This window comes from Carcharodon carcharias, chromosome 12 (assembly GCF_017639515.1).
Source record: "Carcharodon carcharias isolate sCarCar2 chromosome 12, sCarCar2.pri, whole genome shotgun sequence".
Classification (NCBI taxonomy): domain Eukaryota; kingdom Metazoa; phylum Chordata; class Chondrichthyes; order Lamniformes; family Lamnidae; genus Carcharodon; species Carcharodon carcharias.
Genome location: NC_054478.1, coordinates 14,141,314 through 14,167,255, shown reverse-complemented (window position 1 = coordinate 14,167,255; position 25,942 = coordinate 14,141,314). Strand labels below are relative to the sequence as shown.

At 44.3% G+C, this 25,942-nt stretch overlaps 1 protein-coding gene across 4 annotated transcripts in view; it reads right to left on the bottom strand.

Annotated features, from left to right (window-relative positions):
• Nucleotides 1–25,942, bottom strand: part of LOC121285151 (angio-associated, migratory cell protein) — a 33,855-nt gene that overhangs the window by 6,526 nt on the left and 1,387 nt on the right. For 2 of the 4 annotated variants that reach the window (XM_041201393.1, XM_041201392.1), the window contains exons 2-10: nt 25,812–25,928; nt 21,408–21,527; nt 16,645–16,784; nt 13,835–13,979; nt 13,167–13,250; nt 11,475–11,590; nt 7,648–7,760; nt 2,547–2,637; nt 351–505 (exon numbers count right to left, since the gene is read on the bottom strand). In XM_041201393.1, the coding sequence (XP_041057327.1) occupies nt 351–505; nt 2,547–2,637; nt 7,648–7,760; nt 11,475–11,590; nt 13,167–13,250; nt 13,835–13,979; nt 16,645–16,784; nt 21,408–21,527; nt 25,812–25,928 (1,081 nt within the window). The remainder of the gene's footprint in view (nt 1–350; nt 506–2,546; nt 2,638–7,647; nt 7,761–11,474; nt 11,591–13,166; nt 13,251–13,834; nt 13,980–16,644; nt 16,785–21,407; nt 21,528–25,811; nt 25,929–25,942) is intronic. The other 2 variants (XM_041201396.1, XM_041201395.1) reach the window with 2 other exon arrangements.

Here is a 25,942-nt window from a genome sequence, read left to right as displayed (position 1 = left end):
TTTCATTTAAAAAGGCATTAATGAACGAGTTCATTTTTATGAGAATCTAACAGCTTCATGATCACTTTTACTGAGACTAGCTTATTCCAGATTTTTTTAAAAATTGGCTTCAAATTCTGGTGAATTCTGAACCTTCAGACTCTGGATTACCAGGCCTGTAACAGAAGCACTAGCCTTCCATTACTTTGGAGAAAGAAGTTATTAAGGAATGTGTGTGTGTGTGTGTGTGGTGGGGGCAAAATGCCTTCAGTCTTGGGACTACCAAGATGGATTGTTTTCGATCTTTCCCAGTCCTGATGGGGCTGGGCTACTAGTGATAAAAAGGCTGAAACAGAGACAGAGACACTTACTTATTCACCATAAAGTCGAGGATTTCTGCTGCATGGCCACAGCATTCACTCTCCATTCTTCCTGATCGGGCATCCCAGATGCGCACAGCTCCATCAAGGCTCCCTGTGTACATAATTGGTGAGTGGTCCTCCCATAACAGTTGCACGATGCCAGCCTGAAAGATAGACAAACTGGTCAGACAGACCGCCCACAAATCGCCAGGTTGTCAACACAGCAGCCGAGTCCTCTTGCCTGCCTGTACCTGGGTCTGTGACCAAGGGAGACCTTTGCAGGGAAAGAGAGGGAACGGGACAAGGGGTCGGGGCAGGGGTGGGGGGTTAGTGTGGGGTAGAGGGGAAAGAGCGGGGTGGGAGTAGGTGGAAACAAAAGGGGGCGGGGGCGGCAAAAAGAGGGAGTGAATGTTTGTGGATATGGTGCCAGTCAAGTCGACTACTTTGTCCTGGACGGTGTCAAGCTTCTTGAGGGTTGTGGGAGCTGCATTTGGGCTGACAAGTGGCAAGTAATATGCGTGCCACACAAGTGTCAGGCAACGACCATCTCCAACAGCAGATCATCCAGACAAGTGGGAAGTATTCCATCACATTCCTGACTTGTGCCTGGAAGATGGACAGGCTTTGGGTAGTCAAGAGGCAAATTACTCGCCGCAGGATTCCTAGCCACTGACCTGCTGTTGTAGCTACAGTATTTATATGACTAGTCCAGTTCAGTTTCTGGTCAATGGTAACCCCCAGGATGTTGATAGTGGAGGATTCAGTGATGGTAATACCATTGAACATCAAGGGGCAATGGTTAGATTCTCTCTTGTTGGAGATGGTCATTCCCTGACACTTGTGTGGCATGGATGTTACTTGCCAGTTGTCAGACCAAGCCTGGATATTGTCCAGATCTTGCTGCATTTGGGCATGGACTAATTAAGCTGTTTAAGACGATTAAAGGAATTGTCAGGAATGATAAAGATAAGATATTTTTTCTGATGGGGTGGAGGCGTCCAACACAAGGGGGCATTCACGAGTAAGGTTAAATAGCGGTTACGTTACTAAACTAGCAATCAAGAAACCTGCTAACTGTCTGCAGACAGGAGTTTAAATTCCAGTACAGCAGTGGAAGAATCTACACTCAGTTAATTAAATAAATCTGGAATAAGAAGCTGGCATCAATAACAGTCACCATGAAACTACCAGATTGTCATAAAAATCCGTCTGGTACATTCATGTCCTTTAGGGAAGGAAATCTGCCATCCTTACCCGGTCTGGCCTACATCTGACTCCAGACCCACAGCCATGTGGTTGACTCTTAACTGCCCTCTAAAATGGCCAAGCAAGCCACTCAGTTATATCAATAAAACTCAAGAGATTCAAGGCCATGGCTCACCACCACCTTCTCAAGGGCAATCCGGGACAGGCAATTAATGCTAGTGCCGGCAGCATCACCTAAACCCCATGAATAAAATTTTCTTAAATCCTTAAAATTCGGGCTAGGCCCTTCAGGGGTGTTGTCAGGAAAGCTTCTTCACAGAAAGGACGCTAGAATTCTGGAACCTTCTCTTCCGAAAAGCTGTTGAGGCTGAGGGTCAACTGAAAATTCCAAAACCGACACCGATTGACTTTATTTGGGTGAGGGTGTTAAGGGTTATGGAGCTAAGATGGGTAAATGGAGTTGTGATATGGATAAGGCACAATCCAATTAAATGGTAGGTTGCGGTCGAGGGGCAGACCGGCCTCCACTTGTTCCAATGAATTACAACAAAACGTTGAAAAGTGTCTTCCAGGTAATGAAACCTGTCGAGCTTTACAGCAGTGAATTTCAAGCAGCAATGGGGAGAAAAGCTCATCAGAGTGGTCGATGGCCCCAATATAAGCTTAGAGGCTTTTGAAGGTAGGGAAAGAGGTGACGAAGACGCAAGGGTCATAAAAAAAGAAAAGAATCTCAGCCACATCACTGGGCTTGCTATAAAACTGGCACAGGGCAGTGTATGATACAGGATCATAACCATTCCGCTAATCCCTCAGCTTCAGCTGCACCCACTTTGGGCAGAAGCTTGGTCTTTCCTTGTGGGGTACCGGGGTCAGGATGTTCTCCAGCATCTCCCACGGACTACCCGGGCACTAACACAGGTCCAGACACAGGACTTCTCACTAACCAAGACAAGGCCCAAGAGGGGAAGGACAGATCCAGGCTTTGCAGGTCGTTCTTACCTGAAGCTGCCACTTGTGTCGTAACGTCTGTGAAGGAATATCCCAGATCCCCATGGTCCCGTCCAAAAAGCCAACAGCAATCAATGGAAGCCTGTAGGAGCCAAACAACAGAACAATTTAAAATGAAAGAAAAATTCCAGTGTTGTTTTCTTTTTAAAATGATGTGGCCCCCAATGGGAAGGCTGACATTTGTTGCCCATCCCTCCTCACCCTAAGAAAGTGGCAGTGAACCCTTTTCTTGAATGGGGGCACTTATGTGTGGTGAAGGACTCCCACAGTGCTGCTAGGGAGCAAGTTCCCAAATTCAGTTACAAGGCTCATTAGCCTGGGTGAATGAGGAGCCAAATCAGACTGCCAGCCAGTCAGCGATTCATCCACATGTTCATTTTGCAGGAAAAGACCAAACTTGGCCATCGTATGCCCAAATAGCCTGCAAACAATCTCTGTCTGGACTCGCACAGGTCCAGCGGCCAAAGCCGTTGAGTTACTGCAGGGCTGCTGGTGGCCATTAAACCCAAAACTCAGTGGAAAATTAGCACCTTCAGAAGATAAGGGAGCATGTACTTGTGAACCAGTAATTTCTCAGCCTCATGCTATGACAGCCCATTTCCCAGAGTTTCTTTGATAATAAACAGACCAGCATCCTACACAGCAGATAAAACAAGCATTGTATATACAATAGTCCATTACTCTGACCACTATTTACTGTGGGAGTTGTATCAAGACCAGGAAAATATAATTAACCCTTTCACTGACTGATCAGTACTTAAGACCAAAAGCCCATAAGACATAGGAGCAGAAATTAGGTCAATCGGCCCATCGAGTCTTCTCCACCATTCAATCATGGCTGATAAGTTTCTCAACCCCTTCTCCCCGTAACCTTTGATCCCCTCACCAATCAAGAACCTGTCTATCTCGGTCTTAAATACACTCAATGACCTGGCCTCCACAGCCTTCTGTGGCAATGAATTCCATAGATTCACCACTCTCTAGCTAAAGAAGTTTCTCCTCATCTCTGTTCTAAAAGGTCTTCCCTTTACTCTGAGACTGTGCCCTCGGGTCCTAGTCTCTCCTACTAATGGAAACATCTTCCCCACATCCACTCTATCCAGGCCTTTCAGTATTCTGTAAGTTTCAATCAGATCCCCCCTCATCCTTCTAAACTCCATCGAGTATAGACCCAGAGTTTTCAAACGTTCCTCATATGTTAAGCCTTTCGTTCCTGGGATCATTCTTGTGAACCTCCTCTGGACCCTCTCCAGGGCCAGAAAATCCTTCCTGAGATACGGGGCCCAAAATTGCTCACAATATTCTAAATGTGGTCTGACCAGAGCCATATAAAGCCTCAGCAGCACATGCCTGCTTTTATATTCTAGTCCTCTCAAAATAAATGCCAACATTGCATTTGCCTTCCTAACTACCGACTCAATCTTCAAGTTAACCTTAAGAGAATCCTGGACTAGGACTCCCAAGTCCCTTTGCACTCCAGATTTCTGAATTCTCTTCCCATTTAGAAAGTAGTCTATGCCTCTATTCTTCCTACCAAAGTGCATGACCTCACACTTCCACACGTTGTATTCCATCTGCCACTTCTTTGCCCATTCTCCTAACCTGTCCAAATCCTTCTGCAGCCTCCCCGCCTCCTCAAAACTATCTGTCCCTCCACCTATCTTAGTATCATCTGCAAACTTAGCCAGGATGCCCTCAGTTCCTTCATCTACAGCATTAATGTATAAAGTGAAAAGTTGTGGTCCCAACACTGCGGAACTCCACTAGTCACTGGCCGCCATCCTGAGAAGGACCCCCTTATCCCCACTTTCTGCCTCCTGCCAGACAGCCAATCTTCTATCCTTGCCTCTAACACCATGGGCTCTTATCTTACTGAGCAGCCTCCTGTGCGGCACCTTGTCAAAGGCCTTCTGGAAGTCCAAGTAGATAACATCCATTGGCTCTCCTTTGTCTAACCTACTCGTTACCTCCTCAAAGAATTCTAACAGATTTGTCAGGCATGACCTCCCCTTGATGAAACCATGCTGACTTTGCCCGATTTTACCATGCACTTCCAAGTATTCTGAAATCTCATCCTTAATAATGGACTCTAAAATCTTACCAACGACCAAGGTCAGGCTAATCGGCCTGTAATTTCCCATCATTTGCCTCACTCCCTTCTTAAACAGGGGAGTTACATTAGCGATTTTCCAGTCCTCTGGGACCCTCCCTGATTCCAGTGATCCCTGAAAGATCACCACTAACACCTCCATCATCTCTTCAGCTATCTCCTTCAGAACTCTGGGGTGTAATCCATCTGGTCCAAGTGATTTATCCACTTTCAGACCTTTCAGTTTTCCTAGCACCTTCTCCTCTTGGTAATGGCCACCATACTCAACTGTGCCCCCCAACTCTCTTGAACTTTGGGGATGTCACTCGTGTCTTCCACTGTGAAGACTGACGTAAAATACCTATTCAGTTCCTCCGCCATTTCTTTGTTCCCCACTACTACTTCTCCAGCGTCATTTTCCAGCAGCCCAATGTCCACTTTTACCTCTCTCTTACCCTTTATATATCTAAAAAAACTCTTGCAATCTTCTTTTATATTACTGGCTAGTTTACCCTCATATTTAATCTTCTCCCTCCTTATTTCTTTTAGAACAGGCTCATTAACAAAGGGCACACAGTCAGCCTCTCCTTACAGTACAATCCAGCAGGCAAGCTCTATTAACACAGAGTTTTGGAGAACCAGAGAAACTAGGCTCACCAAGCCCTCCGATTCTCTACACCTAGAATTCAGAGAATGTAAACAAACAATACCACAGTGATAAGCATATGACGTCAGCAAAGGATTAACTCTAAATAACTAAAACGTGCACCTAAATAATATTCATATAAAAGAAATGTAAACAATTGTGGTCTTGACAGAATTGATCATCTGACAATTGATTGATGGAATTGATTGCCACACAACTGGTCGGCTAAACCAAGTATGTAGGGTGAAGGTTATTAGATTACAAGCATGTAGGGTGAAGATTACTAATGTTATGACCACAGCAGATGTTAATTGCTGCGCAAACCAAATCCCAGAGGGAAACTTGGTTTACAGGTCATATCCTTTTTTCTGTATTCTGAAAATGTGAAGAAAACATACTGATCTCAGCAGCAAGAAGTCCAGTAACACTTTTGGGATTTTAAAAATGAAAAGTTTTATTAACAAGAATATAAGAAAACTTAAGCACACAAGATTACAGTTGCACTGTTAAAATTAATCTTACAAAATGTTCCCCAAAAAAAACTCCCTACCTGGTCAGACCCACAAGTAAACACTTTCCAGGCAACACTCCTTTATAAATGTTTAACTATAAAAATCCAGTAATATTACCCAAGGAAAACTGCTGTAGCTTTAATAAAGGCATACCACACAACTAATTAAACTCTCTCCCACTCTGCTGTGGAAATCCAAAACTTTAGAACATGACTGCTTTTTGCAGCCCAAGGCTTTCCTGGCTTGACTGGATGGCTGGTTCAAACTGCATCTTCTCCCAGCCTAGAGCTGTTTCCAGGAGATCTTCCTCACACAGCTATAGCTGTTGGCTGTTAGCTATGACCTAACCGACTATCTTAACCTTTCCACAGTTAACTCTAAAATACCTTTTCCCCTGTTCATCGCAGGTGCCATTGTTCTCACACTTCTTTGAAACTCAAATCCTTCCAAATATAAAATCTTTCATGTTTCTATTTGCTTTCAGATCAATAAAATATAATATACGCTCTTGTTTACCTATGGAACTCCTGCAAGATGCAAACATGTTTCTTCTCACTCTGACTTCCCTTTGATATTCAAATAAACCCTCAACTTATCTAAAAATGCAAACGTTAGATTCAACCTATTCACTTGTACTTCAACCCCTCGCAATATCTTATCACAATTGCACAAACCTAACGTGTCTCTCCTTTCATGTCTTAAACAACCCAGACAACCTGTCTTTGAGTAACCTTCCCCAGCTTAATTAAATCATTTACATACACACACAGACACACTGCCTTCCTCACAGAATAACACAATATTCCTCAAAAATATTTTTAAAAAACAGCCATTCTCGCACTAGATTAACAAGCACATAGAGTGAAGATTACTAGATTAACAAATATATAGGGTGAAGATTACTAGCTTAATAACTAAGTCGTTACAAGTTGAAATCCCACAGCGGCAGGTTGGGAAATTGAATTCTCTAATTTGTTTCTGTGGGATGGCACCAGGCAGAAATTATACTGAAGACCACCAGATTATTGCTCAGTAAAGTCCTTCAGGGAAGGGAAGTAACCACAAAACCACCCTACACAGTTTACTCTTAATGTTCTTCAAGTAACCAACCATTCAACACCCATTAACTGGTCAATGGTACGGTATATATTTGTTTTCAATTCAGTTTCACATTCTCCCACATGTTAATCCAACCTTACGTCAGATGTCCTGCCTCTTGACCGTTGGATGTCCCACCCCTCGACCGCCAGCCTTACAATTGTCCCATTGGCCTTCATATGTTGCCCATTCTTGAACTGAGTGGCTTGCTCAGCCATTTCAGAGGCCAGTTAAGAGTCAACCATGTTGCTGAGAGTCAGGAGTCACATGTAGGCCAGATGGGTTTCCACAATAATCGATGACAGTTTCATAGTCTCAGGAATTGTGACAATCTTTATATTCCAGGCTTATTAATCAAATTTAAATTCCACTAGCTGCCATGGTGGGATTTGAACCCATGTCCCCAGAGTATCAGCCTGGGCCTCTGGATTACTAGTCCATTGACAATAACACTATGCCACCACCTCCCCATAAATTTCTTTGCCCGAAGGACAATTAGTGAACCAGATGGGTTTTTATAATAGTTTCATGATTGTCATTACTGAGATGAGCTTTTTCTTTTCAATTTCAGGTTTATTAATTAATTGAATTTAAATTCCCCAGCTATGGTGGTGGGGTTTGAACTCATATCTGAAGCATTAGCCCAGTAACATTGCCACTATGCTACCACCCCCTATGCTCACTAATCAAAACCGAAAGCTGATAAATCATCAGGTACAACATCAGACACACAAAGATTAGACTTACACCCTGCAGAATCCCACTGTCTCAACAGAGTTGGAGTTGGAGTCAGTATCCTCCATCTGCTCTTTTGCAACACATTCTTTTGTGCTGTTTGGGACTGAAAAGACTGCAACTACCTGTGGAGAAAGGGTCAGTTAGCTTTAAGCTAATTATGAAATAACAACAAAAACATTTGTACATACTAGGGGTCTTGTGCCCTCCCCCATGGTTAGTTTGGTGGTGGAGGAGGGGGCATTTAATCAGGTGGGAAGGTGGTGGGCAGGGATCCCATTACCTTCCCTCCCTCCACCCCAATCAGGTCCTTGGATGACCTTCCTGCCCCACTGCCAACAGAGGTCTTTGAGTTGGCATTTAATGCCGATTTAAAGGTCTCATCGCCGCTGGTATTAATCCAGTGGCGGGCAGTGGTCTCGCCATGCGGGAAGCAGAAAAGGAAATCCTGGCCGGCTCACAAAGCAAATGAGGGAACCCGCATTCAAAGGCCCTCAATGTCAGATTGAGGGACACAGCACTTGGAAGTGGGGAACTTGCTATAAGCCATCCCCCTGCCCTTGCTGCTGAACACCCACCACCACCGCCCAACCTCCTTCCCGTCACCTACTTGTGCCTGGGTCTCTCCTCAATCCGAGGCCTGCTGGGTGTAGTACCAGCAGCCACCGCCTCCTTATGCCTGGGTCTCTCCTCAATCCGAGGCCTGCTGGGTGTAGTACCAGCAGCCACCGCCTCCTTGGTGAGACTGCTGAGTACACAAGAGCTGCCAGCTTCTGACTGTCAGCCTTCGGTGGGCAGGATTTCAGCACTCAGGGTCCTTGATCGCAGGGAAAGGCCCACCGCTGGCCTGTCAAGTGCCTGACTGGCACAGGTTGTGGCAGGCCTTCCCAGAAACAGGGGACGCAGTGGTCTCGCCAGCTTTCCAGCCAGTGGCCAGAGACCCCTGCCCACCTTCACAAGATTCCACCCACTTTGTTTAGGGTCAGACAATTCTGGTTTCAAGTCCCACTCACCCTTGAGCTCTCTAATTCAGGCTGACAGTCCAGGGTAACACATCCCAGGACTCCAGCCCTCCGCTCAGAGCATGGGGCCACTGGATCGCTCAATGGGTGCAGGCTCCAAGGACACAGCCAAGCTAGAAAATATACCATGTGAAACAAGAGGGAAATCTGGAATTCCCTCCTTGAACTCCCACCTCTGCGGCCCTCCTTAAAAACCATCTCTCTCACCACACATACAATCATCCTTGTAATGTTTCTTTATTGGTTAAGCATCAATTTTCTCCTTGCATCTCTCTTAAACACCTTAGGCTATCTCAGTGTTAAAGGTGCTATATAAATGGAAGTTGTTGTTGAGATATATAGATAGCTTAAGTTATGAGCAAATCTAAGAGTTTCAAACCGTTGTGATTGAACAGGCAGGAATACGCTCCAACTGCAACTCCCCTGCCCCACTAATAATCATCACTTTACTACATTTACAGAAAATGCGCAGCACAGAAACAGTCCATTTGGCCCAAAAGGTCCATGCTAGTGTTTATGCTCCACAAGGGCCTTCGCCCACTCTACTTCATCTCACCCTATCACATCTTTCCGTTCCTCTCTCCCTCATGTGTTTTTCTAGCTTCCCCCCTTAAATGTACTTATGCTACTTGCAAGTTCAACTACTCTCCCGGTAATACTGAGTTCCACATTCTCACCATTCTCTGGGTAAAGAAGGTTCTCCCGAATTCCTTATTGGTGACCAGCAGATTTATGAGCATGAGTTTTAGTTTCCCCATAAGAGGAATATGGTTTCTATAAATGGTGAACAGCAGTGGTCTGAGCACCACTTCTCACTTTCCACCAGTGTGATTAAACACCCTTAACTCTGAGATAAAAGCAAAATACTATGGATGCTGGAAAAACTCATCAGATCTGGCAGCATCTGTGGAGAGAGAAACTAGTTAACATTTTGAGTCCATATGACTCTTCTTCAGAGCTATTGACAACACACATTGACAACATTACCACTTCTACTATGGTTCTTCTTCAAAGAGTTTGATAAGGTTGCTGAAACATGACCTCCCCTTTTGGAATCCCAGTTGACTACTCTTCATTAGATTTTTGGTTTCTGGCTGTTTCTCCACAATACCTTTAAGTAAAAATTCCATTATCTTTCCCATCACTTACGTTGAGCTAACTGGTCTGCAGTTCCCTCGACTGATTCAATCTCCCTTTTTAAGCACAGGGTTCACTTAAGAGTTATATGCCAATCCTCTAGCACTATTCCCTTTTTCAAAAAAATGAAATTGTGCCTCTATTTCTTCCCCAACATATTTTAATATACCATTCAAATAACCTAACTTGGTTCCATTGCAGCGGTTATCGAATCCATTCAGCCCTGTCATAAGCTAGTGCACCCTGCTAGATTCAAAACTCACTACAAATTCAAGAGCAAACACAGGATGTGATAATGTTTAATGTAATGTGCAAAACTCCCATCGAAAGGGTTGAAAATTAAACCAAAATGGACATCTCATTCTTTATACAGTCAGCTCTGCTGATAGCCTACTGAGAAAAGGTGCCAATCAACATAGCAGTGAGGCAGAGAGTCCAGAAGGATCCAAGTTCAATGCTGAGGTGACATTAAGACAGTGTGGCACAGTTTGTCGCAGTGTCCTGGGGTTTGGGAGGTGCTACTGATCATCACCTGGTACCAGAGGATATCACTTTACAACCTCTCACAGGCTGGGGTGCCCGAGACTCTGTGTGGATCTTGCTTTGCACAAATTGGCTGCTACATTTCCCAGAGAACAACGGTGGCTGTCATTCAGAAATAGTTCTTCAGATGTGAAGCATGCCACTGCATCCCAACTGTGATGAGGCACTAGATAAATGCAAGCTCTTTATCCAGATATTTATCTGGTACTTGACTGGTTGTTGGGTTTGTATCACCTTGAATGAAAATGGTTGGACAAAAATGAAAAATAACCACTAAAGAGAAAAGGAATAAAAAGGCCCAAGTGTATAAAATGGAGCTTTACCCAATTCAATACGGTTGACAGAACAGCTGCTTCTGTAGCCAACTCAATCTAATTTAACTCACAATGCTGTCGGCAGTAGAGCCGGGGGAACCAAGGAATATTCCGATATCATCATTCAACCTTGAGAAAGGAAGAATTTCACTATAGCTTTACGACCTCTCACAGGCTGGGGTGCCCGAGACTCTGTGTGGATCTTGCTTTGCACAAATTGGCTGCTACATTTCCCAGAGAACAACGGTGGCTGCCATTCAGAAATAGTTCTTCAGATGTGAAGCATGCCACTGCATCCCAACTGTGATGAGGCACTAGATAAATGCAAGCTCTTTATCCGTGAATTAGTTAAAATTTACAGTGCAGAAACAGGCCATTCAGCCCAAATGGTCTATGTCACATTTATGTTCCGTTCAAGCCTCCTCCCATCCTTCTTCATCCAACCCCTTTAAGAGATCTTTCTATTCCTTTCTCTCTCATATGCTTATCTAATTTCCCCTTAAATGTACCCATGACTCAATTGCTCCCTGTGTTTGCCAATTTTACATTTGCTATTGGATTTATAAGTGACTATTTTATATTTACAGCCTCGCGTTTTTGACTACCCAACAAACCTAAACACTTTCTCTGTCCACCCTATCATGTTAAAAGGTCTCATTCAGTTCACTCTTAGCTTTCTCCTTTCTCAGATAAAGAGGTCAGGCCTATTAGAATCGTGGAATCCTCCAGCACAGAAAGATGCCATCTGGCCCATCATGCCTGTGCTGGCTCTTTGAAAGAGCAGTCCAATTTAGTCTAGGGAAAACTTGAGATTACTGATTACCTTGCCTGTGAGTGGGTTGAGAAGTTTGGCTGTGCAGTCGACAGAGCCAGTCAGGACCAGGCTCCCGGTGTCATTGGTGGCGAGGCAGGTCAGGGGACCCTGGTGACTATCCTGACCTAGGGACAGAGGCACAAACAAAGCACGAGAGTCAAGATATACTCAGGCATCTGCCTCCCATTGAATCAGATCTCCCTCAGGAGTGAAGCAGGGGGGCCAGGAGAGATTTAGTCAGAACTGCAAAATGGAAAAATGTAAATACAAACACATAAAAGAGTACAGGAACTACTTCTCTCACCTCTAACCTCTCCATTTTATCAACATGAGTGTGGAGAGGGCACCTTTGAATTTTTCTCCAATTCCCACTAAGATACCCTGTCTGATGCACTCCTCCTTCTCCCGGCTGCTTTTCTGTAAAGTCAGAACCGAATGCACTGCCCCTTTATCTCGAATTATCTTACAGCCAGGACTACCGCCTCTCTCCACCTTCCTCCAATAGTCTACAGCCAAGATTGGGCTCAACTTAACCAGTGCTTCTCCATTTACCTTGCATCATACTCCTGGTGGTGGTTTTGGGTTCAGTTCATCATTCATATTTCTCAATTTAAAAAGCAAAGCCCAGAGTGGAATTGCTAGGCAACAGTGAAATGTCACAAAGCTAGAGCAAAACCCTCTGATCATGTACTGTCCCCAGTTAGACTGCTCCAGTAATCTTCCTTTATCTCTTAGTTTACTGAGGTCAGCTTCTGTGGAAAAGCTCCCACTGCTGATTCATTTAAATTGTTTCATTAGAATTACTGGATAATCTTGAACAAAAAACATCTTTGGCTCAGCATGGGTAAACTGTGCTTGGGACAGAAAACTGTGTTTGAGGTGATTTGGCACTCTTGGCTTCTAAACAAGCTGCCATTACATGGTCTCCTATAATTGCTGCAGGCATGGTTATCAAGCTTAGTGTGAAACTGGTTCTCTTGTTGATGAAATTGACCACCAATTCTTTCCCCCAGGGTCTGTCCTCTGGACTGAGTTCCCTCATATATAAGACTCCCCTCCTCTAGTCATTATCCAGCTCCCTCACCGTTGATCCCATTCAATGTTTATGACCTTCCCTCGTTCTCGCAGTTCCCAGTTGTCTCTCAGCGATGGCTGAATCACTACGTCCCAGACTCCTTCCAATAACTTAGTAGGACAGTAAAAATCTCCTTTCTACTAACTCTCCAAAGATATGGTTCTATTTTTCAGGTTTAAACAGCTTCTCGCCTCCCAAATTGATGACTCAATCTTTAGTCCTTCTGCATCTACTGATAGGCTCATTCTCCCCTAAAACTGTGGGAATCCTCCAGTCCCTCACTCCCTCCCAAAAACCATGGGACTCCTCCCCTCCCTCACTCCTCTCTCAAACTGTGGGACTCCACACCCCTCCCTTACTATTTCCTCAAACCGTGGGAATCCAACCCTCCCTTACTACTTCCTCAAACTGTGGGACTCTACCCCGCCCTCTAGCACCCCTGAAATTCTGGGAGTTATCTTCAAATAATACAGAAAATTGGCACAGTTGTCATAAGGGTCAGAGTGCACAGGCCAGGGTTGTTACTCTGTTTTTAATGGTCATGTTATATTTGTTTTCCATCAATGCATGAGGTTGAAACAATAGAGGTGACCTACTCACTGGTCTGCTCTCTCCTGCTACGTTACCTTTCACGACGTGAAGCTGTGACCCTTGCTTCAGATCCCAGATCCTCACCGTCCCATCTTCATAGCCAATGACTGCTCGGTAACCTGGGGACACAAAACAGGATGCTTAATACAGAATTCAGGATAGAAAATCGTCGGTCACTTTTCTTCATACCTGTGGATACTCTGTTCCATGGGACAGTGCCCCAGCCAGGGTACATCAAGGGGGAGCAGTCTCAGAATAAGGGGTCGATCATCTAGGACTGAAATGGGGAGAAATTTCTTCGCTCAGCGATTGCAAAACTTTGGAATTCTCTACCCCACTGGCCTGTGGATCCTCCATCATTAAATATATTTAAGGATGGGACAGAGAGATTTATGGTCTCTCAGGGATTCAAGGAATATGGGAAGTGGGCGGGAAAGTGGAGTCGAGGCAGAAGATTAGTCATGACAGTGTTGAATGGTGAAGCAGGCTCAAGGGGCCATATGGTCTACTCCTCTTCCTATTTCTTATATTATCAACCCCTGCTTACCTGGAAGAAAACCCCAGGTAGGATCAGAGGAAACACAAAATCACCACCCCAATGCAAAGCACCATCCATCCTAACCTACACCTCCATCGCAAACCCCATCCACCCAAGCCAACCCCCACCCCAACCCCCAACCCAACTTCCATCCCAAGGCCTTACCATCAGGGAGGATCTTGCCGCAGGTTGCTTGGCAGCCAGTGCCTGCGAAGGTTTTGCAATCCCCGCTGGGGATTTTCCACATCCAACAGCTCCCCTCGTCCGTGCCAGCCAGCAGCACATGGGCACAGGGGTGCCACTCTACCCACTGTACAAACAGAAAGCAAGAGATTGAAAAATGCCAGTCTATCTCAGCTTCATTTACTGCATTTTGGCCCATGTGGAAAAAATAAAATCCACTGAAGAAAATGCACATAAATGCTTTACCATCCACCAAATTCATCCCCTCAAACTGCTCCCACCAGTACCCTACCCTAGTGCTATACGGTGACAGTTTCAGAACAGACAACAGCACAGAGTAAAGCTCCCTCTACACTGTCCCCATCAAACACTCCCAGGACAGGTACAGCACGGGGTTAGATACAGAGTAAATCTCCCTCTACACTGTCCCCATCAAACACTCCCAGGACAGGTACAGCACGGGGTTAGATACAGAGTAAAGCTCCCTTGACACTGTCCCATCAAACACTCCCAGGACAGGTACAGCACGGGGTTAGCTACAGAGTAAATCTCCCTCTACATTGTCCCCATCAAACACTCCCAGGACAGGTACAGCACGGGGTTAGATACAGAGTAAAGCTCCCTCTAACTTAAACATTTTTTTGAATTCCTCTCTGGCCATGGGGGAGGTGCCAGAGGACTGGAGAACAGCTAATGTGGTTCCGCTATTTAAGAAGGGTGGTAGAGATAAGCCAGGGAACTACAGGCCAGTGAGTCTCACGTCAGTGATAGGGAAACTATTGGAGAAAATTCTGAAGGAGAGTATCTATCTCCACTTGGAGAGGCAAGGTTTGATCAGGGATAGTCAGCATGGCTTTGTCAGAGGGAGGTCATGCCTAACAAATTTGATTGAATTTTTTGAGGAGGTGACCAGGTAGATGAGGGTAGTGCAGTTGATGTAGTTTATATAGATTTCAGCAAAGCCTTTGACAAGGTCTCACATGGGAGACTTATAAAGAAGGCAAATGCACATGGGATACAGGGTAATTTGATAAGGTGTAATTCAAAATTGGCTTAGTTGCAGGGGACAGAAGTTGATGATAGAAGGATGCTTTAGTGGCTGGAAGCCAGCGTCCAGTGGCGTACCACAAGGATCTGTGCTCGGTCCCCTATTATTCGTCATTTATATAAGCGACATAAATGACTATGTGGGGGGTAGAATTAGTAAGTTTGCGGATGACATAAAGATTGGCTGGGAGGTTAACAGTGAGGTTGAGTTCTTGAGCTACAGGAAGATATGGTCAAATGGGCAGATAAGTGGCAGATGGAATTTAACCCTTAAAAGTGTGAGATGATACACTTTGGAAGGAGCAATTTGACAAGGAAGTATTCAATGAACGGCATGGCACTAGGAAGTTCTGAGGAACAAAGAGACCTTGGCGTGTGTGTCCATAGATCTCTGAAGACGGAGGGGCACGTAGGTGGGGTGGTGTCAAACGTGGCATAGATTACAAAAGTAGGGAGATCATGTTGGAGTTGTATAGAACCTTGGTGAGGCCACAGATGGAGTACTGTGTGCAGTTCTGGTTGCCACATTATAAGAAAGATGTGATTGCACTGGAGGGGTACAGAGGAGATTCACCAGGATGTTGCCTGGAATGAAACATTTAAGTTATGAAAAGAGGTTGGATAGATTTGGGTTGTTTTTGTTGGAGCAGAGAAGACTGAGGGGCGACCTGATCGCGGTGTATAAGATTATGATGGGCATGGACAGGGTGGATAGGGAGCAGCTGTTCCCCTTAGTTGAAGGGTCAGTCACAAGGGGCCATAAGTTCAAGGTGAGGGGCAGGAGGTTTAGGGGGGACGTAAGGAAAAATATTTTTACCCAGAGAGTAGTGACAGTCTGGAATGCGCTGCCTGGGAGGGTGCCCCTCTGCCTTCAGAGATCTATGGACACACACGCCAAGGTCCCTTTGTTCCTCAGAACTTCCTGGTGTCATGCCGTTCATTGAATACTTCCTTGTCAAATTGCTCCTTCCAAAGTGTATCATCTCACACTTTTAAGGGTTAAATTCCATCTGCCACTTATCTGCCCATTTGACCATATCTTCCTGTAGCTCAAGAACTCAACCTCACTGTTAACCACCCAGCCAATCTTTGTGTCATCCGCAAACTTACTAATTCTACCCCCCACATAGTCATTTATGTCGCTTATATAAATGACGAATAATAGGGGACCGAGCACAGAGGGTGGTGGAGGTAGGTTGCCTCACATCTTTTAAAAAGTACCTGGATGAGCACTTGGCACGTCATAACATTCAAGGCTATGGGCCAAGTGCTGGTAAATGGGATTAGGTAGGTAGGTCAGGTGTCTCTCACGTGTCAGTGCAGACTCGATGGGCCAAAGGGCCTCTTCTGCACTGTGAGATTCTATAAACTGTCCCACCAAACACTCCCAGGGCAGGTACAGCACGGGGTTAGATACAGAGTAAAGCTCCCTCTATACTGTTCCCATTAAACACTCCCAGGGAAGGTACAGCACAGGGTTAGATACAGAGTAAAACTCCCTCTACACTGTCCCCATCAAACATTCTCAGGACAGATACAGCACGGGATTAGATACAGAGTAAAGCTCCTTCTACACTCTCTTTGTTCTGAGTTGTGTTAGCGCCTACGGCAGAGGTGCAAGTGCTGCTTGATCCTTTCCCCATGGGAAAAATATTCCAGATAATCCCTGAGACTGGAGTCTAGAGAAACTGGCCTCATGTCAGCGTCTGCTGGCTAGGCACCGTCACCATGGTCACTGCCCTCACCTGCAAGTCACCAACTTCAAATGACCAGACCTCTTCCTTGGTTTCAACTTTCCAGACTTTGATCAAGCCACTCATGTCTCCCGTAACAACCAGAGCAGAGTCGTGACTGAAGGAGGCTGAGATGACAGAATCTTTGTGGCCTAAATAAGAGAGAAATGGAGTCCAGGTCAAATAGCATCACCTTAAATACTAGTGCTGACATTAGCAGGTCTCTGGTACTTGCTCAAGGAGCTATACTACCTGCAGGAGCCTTGACAGTGAGAATAGGCAGTTATTCAACCGGCGGGAAGAGGGGGTGGGGGGTGCTGCTCAGTTGAGTTACATGCTGTCCTCCCACCGCTCCCGACACCCACAGTTTCCAGCGGCAGAGACTGGGCAGCTCGGAGGAGTACTACCCTGGTTTCTTCCCACGCCAGTCCTGAATTTCAGGATACTGTGACCAACTATGGTGTGTCCAGCTAGGTTTTGTGGTAATAATTCCACACTAGAACACTGACACAAATAGTAAATTGAAGAGAAGCTGAGAAAAAAGCAGCTTTCTGAGCTCCAGCGAGCAGTACAGCGATTTCAAGTAAAATCTTTCAATTTTGATTTTCAACAACAAAACCATGCAAACTGCTTCATGTAGAAGTGAAGAATCTCGTGTGTGACACTGCAGTGAGTTCCAATCAGCTGCCGATATGGGTGGCAATAAGCTCTTTCATGTTCCTCTGACTGGTGAAAGGTTTTCAGACCCAGCCCAAAATCTCTTTTAAAAAAAAACTAACCCTCAAGTCTCCTTAAACTTACCTTCTCATTTAGGTGAATTTATCTTAAATAATAAAAAGAATAAAACGGATCACCACTTCGCATAACCTGACTAAAGGAAACCAAGCTATTGTCAATCATTTAGAAGCTGGTGGACCCTCCACCACTCTGACTGCACGATGTACAGGGAGTTACGACCACGTGTGGAATTCAGGTTAAGCTGCACTAAGAGGGTGGGAAAATCACTAGATGAGGGACTGAAGATGTAACGGAACCCCCATTTTAAACTAATGTGCTTCTTATAATGGGAAAACATTGTAAATGGATCACACAGTAATGACACTGACCAATGTCTCCAGTGTCAGAAGACTATAATTATAGATATTTAAATAAGCAATTTCCATGATAAACATGGACAGAAAAAATATGATGGAAAAAGTTTCTGGGATCATGCAGGCACAAGATTTTTAAAATAACATAATAAAGAATTCCCACTTCTATAAGAGCATTTACCCCCACTCAGTCATCCAAAGTGCTTTATAGCCAAAGAAACAGCAAAAGTGACGTCACTACTGTCATCTAGGATGTTAAATTGATGACTAAGCAAGAAAAGAGAACTTTTACGTTAATCAACTTAACATTAGTTGAAGCTTGTCACACTACAGCAACATTTTAATAGTGGAACAGCATAGTTTTACAGATTACATTTCGTTCAAGCATGTCATCGGCCACACATGAAAAAGAATAAATCTTTTGATATCTCTGAGTCACCAAGGCAGAAATTATATCGACTGTGTTCAATGTATAAACTTTACTTTACTGGAATAAATCTCAGACTTACTGAGTTCCAAAGCAGCGGTTTCCAGATCAGGCTCATCACATTCACTTCATCTACAAATGTTCTGCCTGATCAATCTCACATAATCAAGCACAAGACTTAAGAAAACAAAATCCTGCTCATTTTAGCTATTTCCCTTGCTCATCGTTTGTCAACAGGACAATCGCAGCACAGTCAGTATTACTATGGTGGAAATTTATTCAAATGATTCCATCCTATAATACAAGCTTTTCCTTCACAATCTAAGTTAAACAGCCCTCTAATGTTTTTCAACAGGTACACAGGGCAGCCCATGAGCTTAATGAGCAGTAAAACCGTGAAGCCACCAGTATCTTAATGGCAATTCATCTTCATCCTGCGCCTCACTTGACTCAGAATCTCTTACAGTGCAGGAGGCCATTCGGCCCATTGAGTCTGCACTGGCTCCCTGAAAGAGCACTCCATCTGCCTTATCTCTGGAACACCACCACCTGGAAGTTCTCCTCCAAGTCACTCACCACTCTGACTTGGAAATATATCACTGTTCCTTCACTGTCACTGGCTCAAAATCCTGGAACTCCCTCCCTAACAGCACTGTGGGTGTACCTACAGCACATGGACTGCAGCGGTTCAAGAAGGCAGCTCACCACCACCTTCTCAAGGGGCAACTAGGGATGGGCAATAAATGCTGGCCTAGCCAGTGAAGCCCTCATCCCATAAATGAATATTAAAAAAGACTTGCACATTCTCTCTTTTCAGGTAGCAATCCAATTCCCTTTTGAATACCTTGATCGAACCTACCTCCACAGCCCTTTCACGAAGTTCATTCCAGACTCCAACCCCACTCTGGGTGAAAAAAATGTTTCCTCACATCACATTTACTCCTTTTACCAATTATTTTGAATCTGTGCCCTCTAGTTCTTGATGCTGTCTTGAGTGGGAACAGTTTCTCACTATTTACCCTGTCCATAACCCTCAGGATCTTGAATAACTCTATCAAGTCTCCTCTCAGCCTTCTTTTCTCCAAGGAAAACAGTCCCAACCTCTCCAATCTATCCTCATACCTACAGTTCTTTATCCTTGGAATTATTCTTGTGAATCTCCTCCGTACTCTCTCCAATGCTTTCACATCCTTACTCAAGTATGGCGCCCAGAACTGGATGCAGTACTCCAGGGTGAGGCCTAACAAGTGTCTTATACAAGTTTAACATGACCTCCTTCCTCTTGTACTCTATGCCCCTATTAATAAAGCCTAAGAGACTATATGCTTTATTAACTGCTCTCTCAACATGCCCTGCCATCTTCAATGACCTATGTACATGTACACCGAGGTCCCTCTGTTCTAGCACCTCCTTTAGTCTCTCCCTTTATTTTATACTGTCTCACCATCTTCTTCCTACTAAAATGAATCACCTCACACTAATCTGCATTGAACTTCATCTGCCACTTGTCTGCCCAATCCACCAACATGTCTTATGTCCTTTTGAAGCTTAAAACTATCCACATCACAGTTGACAACATTTCCAATCTTCTTATCATCTGCAAATTTTGAAATGATGCCTTACACACCACAGTCTCGGTCATTAATATATATCAGGAAGAGCAAGGATCCCAACACTGACCCCTGGCGAACTCAACTACAAACCTTCCTCCAATCTGAAAAACAACCATTTATCACTGCTCTCTGTTTCCTGTCACTCAGCCAATTTCTTATCCAAGTGCCTACTCTCCCTTTTATTCCATGACCTAGAATTTTGCTCACAAGTCTGTTGTGTGGCACTGTATCAAATGCCTTTTGAAAATCCACATACACCACATCAACAGCATTTCCCTTTTCAACTTCTCTGTGACCTCTTCAAAAAACTCCAGCAAGTTAGTTAAACATAATTTCCCCTTTACGAATCCAAGCTGGCTTTCCTTAATTATCCTGCACCTGTCTAAATGACTACTGATTTTATAGTTTCCAGAAGTTTCCACACCACTGAGGTCAAACTGACTGGCCTGTAGTTGTCTGCTTTATCCTTGCACCTCTTTTTGAACAAGGGTGTAGCATTCGCAATTCTCCAATCCTCTGGCACCTCCCCTGTGTCTAAGAAAGACTGGAAGATTATCACTGCAATTTCCATTCAAACTGATTTAATGACTATGATCTCCAGCACTTCAAGCTGATGGGGAAAAAAAAATCTGCATTTCTATAACACCTTACACAAACTCTGGACTCCCAAAGTGCTTTACAGCCAATGAACTACTTTTGAAATATAGTCACTGTTCAAATATAGGAAAGACGGTGACCAATCGGAGCACAAGATGCCACACTCAGCCAGTGATCAGATAATCTATTTTGCAGAGGTTGGCTGAGGGATAAATATTGGTCAAAGACACAGGAGAAAATTCTCCTTCTCTTCTTTGTAAAAGATCCCCACAGCACTATTTCATATACCCGAAAAGGCAGACAAGCCTCAGTTTAATGTCCCATCTGAAAGACGGCATCGATCCCATAGCTCTGCTCCCACAGCCCTGCTCCTGTGACAGTGCAGCACTCCCACAGCCCTGCTCCTGCGACAGTGCAGCGCTCCCACAGCCCTGCTCCTGCGACAGTGCAGCGCTCCCACAGCCCTGCTCCTGCGACAGTGCAGTTCTCCCTCAGTACTGACCCTCCGACAGTGCAGCACTCCCTCTGTCACTCCAGTGACAGTATCAGTCTGGATTTGACATTCTGGGAGTGGCATCTGAACCCAAGAGCTTATGATTCAGATATGTGTGTGTGTGTGTGTGTGTGACAAAGAGAGTGAGAGCAAAAGCAAGAGAGAGGGAGAGAAAGATTGTGAGCCACTGCTGAATCCCAATCTTTATTTTTATGTATTGGTCTGGGGATAAGAAGTCATTTGTTTGCTTGTACCAATTATCAGACAAGATGGGTGATAAATATGTTACAGATTGTGAGGTAGTTTCTCAATATAGAATCATCTAATCTTACAGCACAAAATGAGCCCCTTCATCCCATTGTGCCTGGGCTGGTTCTTTGACAGAGTGATCTAATTAATTCCTTCTCCATAGTCCTGCAAACTTTTCCTTTTCAAGTATTTATCCAGTTCCTACAATACTGCTGAATCTCCTTCCCTACCCTGTCAGACATTGAGCTGTACCATTCTGGCATTGTGTGGTCTGAACCAGTTTGTAATCTCAATGAGTGAGTTACCTGTACATTGTAGCAGCACTTCACCATCAGTCACCCTCCACACAAATGCCATATCATCCTCACCGCCAGTCACTGCCATAGAGTTGGTCTTAGGATCCAAACTCAAGCAGAATACAGCCTCTAGAAAGAACAAGAATGTGTCATTCAACAGCAGCTCATCCACTTTACTGTTTGAGTCCCCACATTCCTCCCACCAATTCTCCACTCCTGCTGAACAGCACAGGCTGCTCAGTGGGAATCAGATTCCACAGACACAGATCGTTCTGTGGTTCTCGCTCGAGTGACCATGATTTGAGCTTGAGCCCAGACAATGGGCTAGTGAACTCTGAACAGCATCACAGGTAAATCAGATTCCACTTTCATCCAGCATCCAGCAGGCCTATGAGGAATTGTCTGTGGAAGTTTCTGAATAACCTGCAGAACTCTCTTCCCCAGGCAGCAGTGGAGGCTGGGTCATTGAATATATTCAAGGCTGAGTTAGACAGACTTTTGACTGACAAGGGAGTCAAGGGTTGTGGGAGACAGACAAAGTGGAGTTAAGGCCACAATCAGATCAGCCATGGTCTTATTAAACTAGGGAGCAGGCTCGATGGGTCGAATGACCTACTCCTGCTCCTAATTCTTGGGAGAAGCCACCAGGTAATGAACAGGAGTAGGGATCCTGCTGAATTCAGCAGGAAACTACAGGCCAGTTGGCTTAACATCTGTCACAGGGGAAATGTTGGAAGCTATTACTAAAAATGTTATGGCAGGGCACCGAGAAAAATTCAAGGCAATCAGGCAGAGTCAACATGGCTTTGTGAAAGGAAAATCATGTTTAACCAATTTATAGTTCTTTGAAGGAGTCACATGTGCTGTGGATAAAAGGTGGATGTACTGTACTTAGATTTCCAGAAGGCACTTGATAAGGTGCCACATCAAAGGTTATTGCAGAAAATAGAAGCTCATGGTGTAGGGGGTAACATATTGGCGTGGATAGAAGATTGGCTAACAGGAAACAAAGAGTAGCCCTAAATGTTTCTTTTACTGGTTGGTAGGGTATAACTAACAGAGATCAGTGCTGGGGCCTCAACTTTTTACAATTTATATAAATGACTTGGATGAAGGTATAGTTGCTAAATTTGCTGATGTCAAAGATGTAGAAAAGTAAATTGTGAAAAGGATGCAAGGAGGCTACAAAAAGGGATATAAAAACAGAAAATGCTGGAAAAACTCAGCATAACACAAGAGTAGAAAATCTGGGCTGTTGCCTAGAAACAGGGGTCGAGAGAGGCAGGTGCCTCCCACAGACACACACACAGAAGAAACTGCAGTTTTGACGACAGCTGCCAAGCAGAAGCAGCCTAGAAGGCTCAGATAGCCAGTTCCAAGCTAAAGTTGGTTGCAAGTAGCTGACAGGTGCAAGTAGAGCAAAGGGGACAGATATTCAGTCCCAAATCCCCAAGAATCCAGGGGGCTGGAACAGGAGAAAGTGCCAAGCAGACTTCTAGTCAAAGGAAGGACAGGAACCTGGGAAAGGGTCCTGTTAAGTGAAGTTAAGAGTGAGGGGCGGGGAAAGGCTCCAAGCTGCAGGAAGCCGAGCCAAAGCAGTATAAAGGCTTGTGAGAAGTCAGAAGGTCCAAAGAGACAACTGAAGGTTTTAACTCTTTGCCATGGGCATGTGAAGCAGTGGTGTACTGTTCACGGCTCAGTCAGTGAGAGACAGTGCGTGGAAGACAGCTTAAATGCAAGTGGTGACCCAGGGGAGAGGAACATCGAAAGGAGAGTCTGAAACCATGGAGATGAACCCTTGCGGAAGGCATCTGAGAGAAAGCATCAGTTTGGAAGATTCCAAGATGAATTCTTGGAAAGTGGAGATTGAAAACCCTCAGGTAAAAGATGGAGTTCAGTGAGACTGATTGGCTCATGGTGTAACAAGTGTCTGGGGTAGTTGATGAGAGATCCATTGTACCTGGAGGTGGTATCTGTCACTTGCTTTCAAAGCGTGGCATGACTGACCACCGGTCGCCAACTGGCTTACATGGACTGTACTTACTGTGAACATTAGGATATAAGATAGCTTTTGTAACTTGTGTTATCCTTACAAACCTGTATATATCTGTAAACGTATAGGTGTGGGTGAAGGAGTATTGTAATATAGTTCATCTTTTCTTGTTTAAAGAATGTTTTATGCTTTTGTTAAAAGTTCATTAGCTGACTCCTATGCCTCCTAGCCCCTCTCCACTTATCTAAACAAACAAATACAAGTTAGGATCTATCAAGCTGGGTTCCTCTCTGGGATCAGGCTTGTCTCCAGTGGTAGCCTCAGCTGGGGATCATAACACAGCATTTTGCTGTTTTTTATTTCAGACTTCCAGCATCCACAGTATTTTACTTTTATTACTAAGGTTAAGTGAGTGGGCAAAGATCTGGCAAATGGAGTATCATGTGGGAAAATTTGAAACTGTCCATTTTGGCAGGAAAAATAAAGAAGCATATTATCTAAATGGTGAGAGGTTGCAGAACTCAGGTTCAGAGGGATCTGGGTGTACTAGCACATGGATCACAAAGGCTAGTATGCAGGTACAGCAGGTAATTAGGAAAGTTAATAGAATGTTATTGTTTATTGTGAGGGGAGTTGAATCCAAAGTAGGGAGGTTATGCTTCAGTTATGCAAGGCATTGGTGAGACCACATCAGGAGTATTGTGTACAGTTCTGGTCTCCTTAATTAAAGAAAGAAGTAAATGCGTTGGAAGCAGTTCAGAGAAGGTTTACTAGACTAACACCAAGAATGGATAACTATTACTAGAGAAGAAGTACTAGGGAAACTAAAGGCCGATAAGTCCCCTGGACCTGATGAGTTGCATCTTAGGATATTAAAGAAAGTTGCTACAGAGATAGTGGATGCACTGGTAATAATCTTCCAAGAATCCTTAAATTCTGGCAAAGTCCCAGAGGATTGGAGAATGGCCAATGTAACACCCTCATTCAAAAAGGGAGGGAGACAAAAAACAGGTAACTATAGGCCAGTTAGCTTAACATCTGTCACTGGGAAAATGTTGGAATTTATTATAAGGGATGTAATGGCAGAGCATTTAGAAATACATAACCTAATCAAGCAGAATCAGCATGGCTTCATGAAGGGGAAATCATGACTAACAAATTTGTCAGAATTCTTTGAGGTGGTAACAAGCAGGATAAATAAAGGAGAACCAGTAGACGTTAATATATTTGGATTTCCAAAAGGCATTCAACAATGTACCGCACATAAGGCTACTTAATAAGATAAGAGCCCAAGGGGTTGAGGGTAGTATATTAGCATGGATAGGGGATTGGCTAACTAATAGGAGACAGAGTTGGGATAAGGGGGGCATTTTCGGGATGGCAACCTGTAACTAGTGGATCAGTGCTGGGGCCTTAATTATTTACAATATATATTAATGACTTAGATGAGGGAAGTGAATGTGCTATTGTCAAGTTTGCGGATGACACAAAAATAAGTGGGAAGGTGAAAGTGGTGAGGATAACGCAAGAAGTCTACCGAGGGATATAGACAGGTTAAGTGAGAGGGCAAAAACTTGGCAGATGGAATATAATGTGGGAAAATATGAGGTTATGCACTTTGGCAGGAAGAATAAAGGAGCTGAATATTATTTAAATGGAGAAAGACTACAAAATACTGCAGAACAGAGGGATTTGGGGGTTCTTGTGCATGAATCCCAAGAAGCTAACATACAAGTTCAACAGGTAATATCTTATGGTCTAATGGGCTGGTTGTCTTATGAGGAAAGGTTGAGCAGGCTAGGTTTGTATCCACTGGAGTTTAGAAGAGTAAGGGGCAACTTAATTGAAATATTTAAGATCCTGAGGGGTCTTGACAGGATGGAAAAAATGTTTCCTCTTCTGGAAGAATCTAGAACTAGGAGCCACTGTTTAAAAATAAGGGGTCGCTCATTTAAGACAGAGATGAGGGGAATTTTTTTCTCTCAGAGGGTCATGAGTCTTTGGAACTCTCTTCCTTAAAAGGCGGTGGAAGCAGAGTGTTTGAATATTTTTAGGACACAGCTACATAGATTCTTGATTAACAAGGGGGTGAAAGGTTATAGTAGGAACGTGGAGTTGAGATTACAGTCAGATCAGCCATGATCTTATTGAACGGTGGAGCAGGCTCGACAGGCCGAGCGACCTACTCCTGCTGCTAATTTGTATATTTATATGGATTAACCAAGAGGTGCTGGAGGCAATGATGCTGAATGCAGCCCAAAGAAACTCAATTTCCTGGTCTGTGTGGTTCACTAGAATGAGATTCACCTACTTAGAGTACCAGAAACACTGCACCCCGAACACAGTCCCTGCCAAAGTTACCAACCCCTCCCAACCCCAAGTGAGCAGCTCCAGTGTCCCACATAAAACATTTCAGTTACTTGTGTGCCTGCAGAAAGTCAGATCACTGTCATCTCGTACCACCTCCATGGTCTCATCTTCCTCTGTCTCCCATCCCCCATCATCTTCATCATCCTCCACCTCATTGGTCAGGTCATCTGGCCAGAGAGAG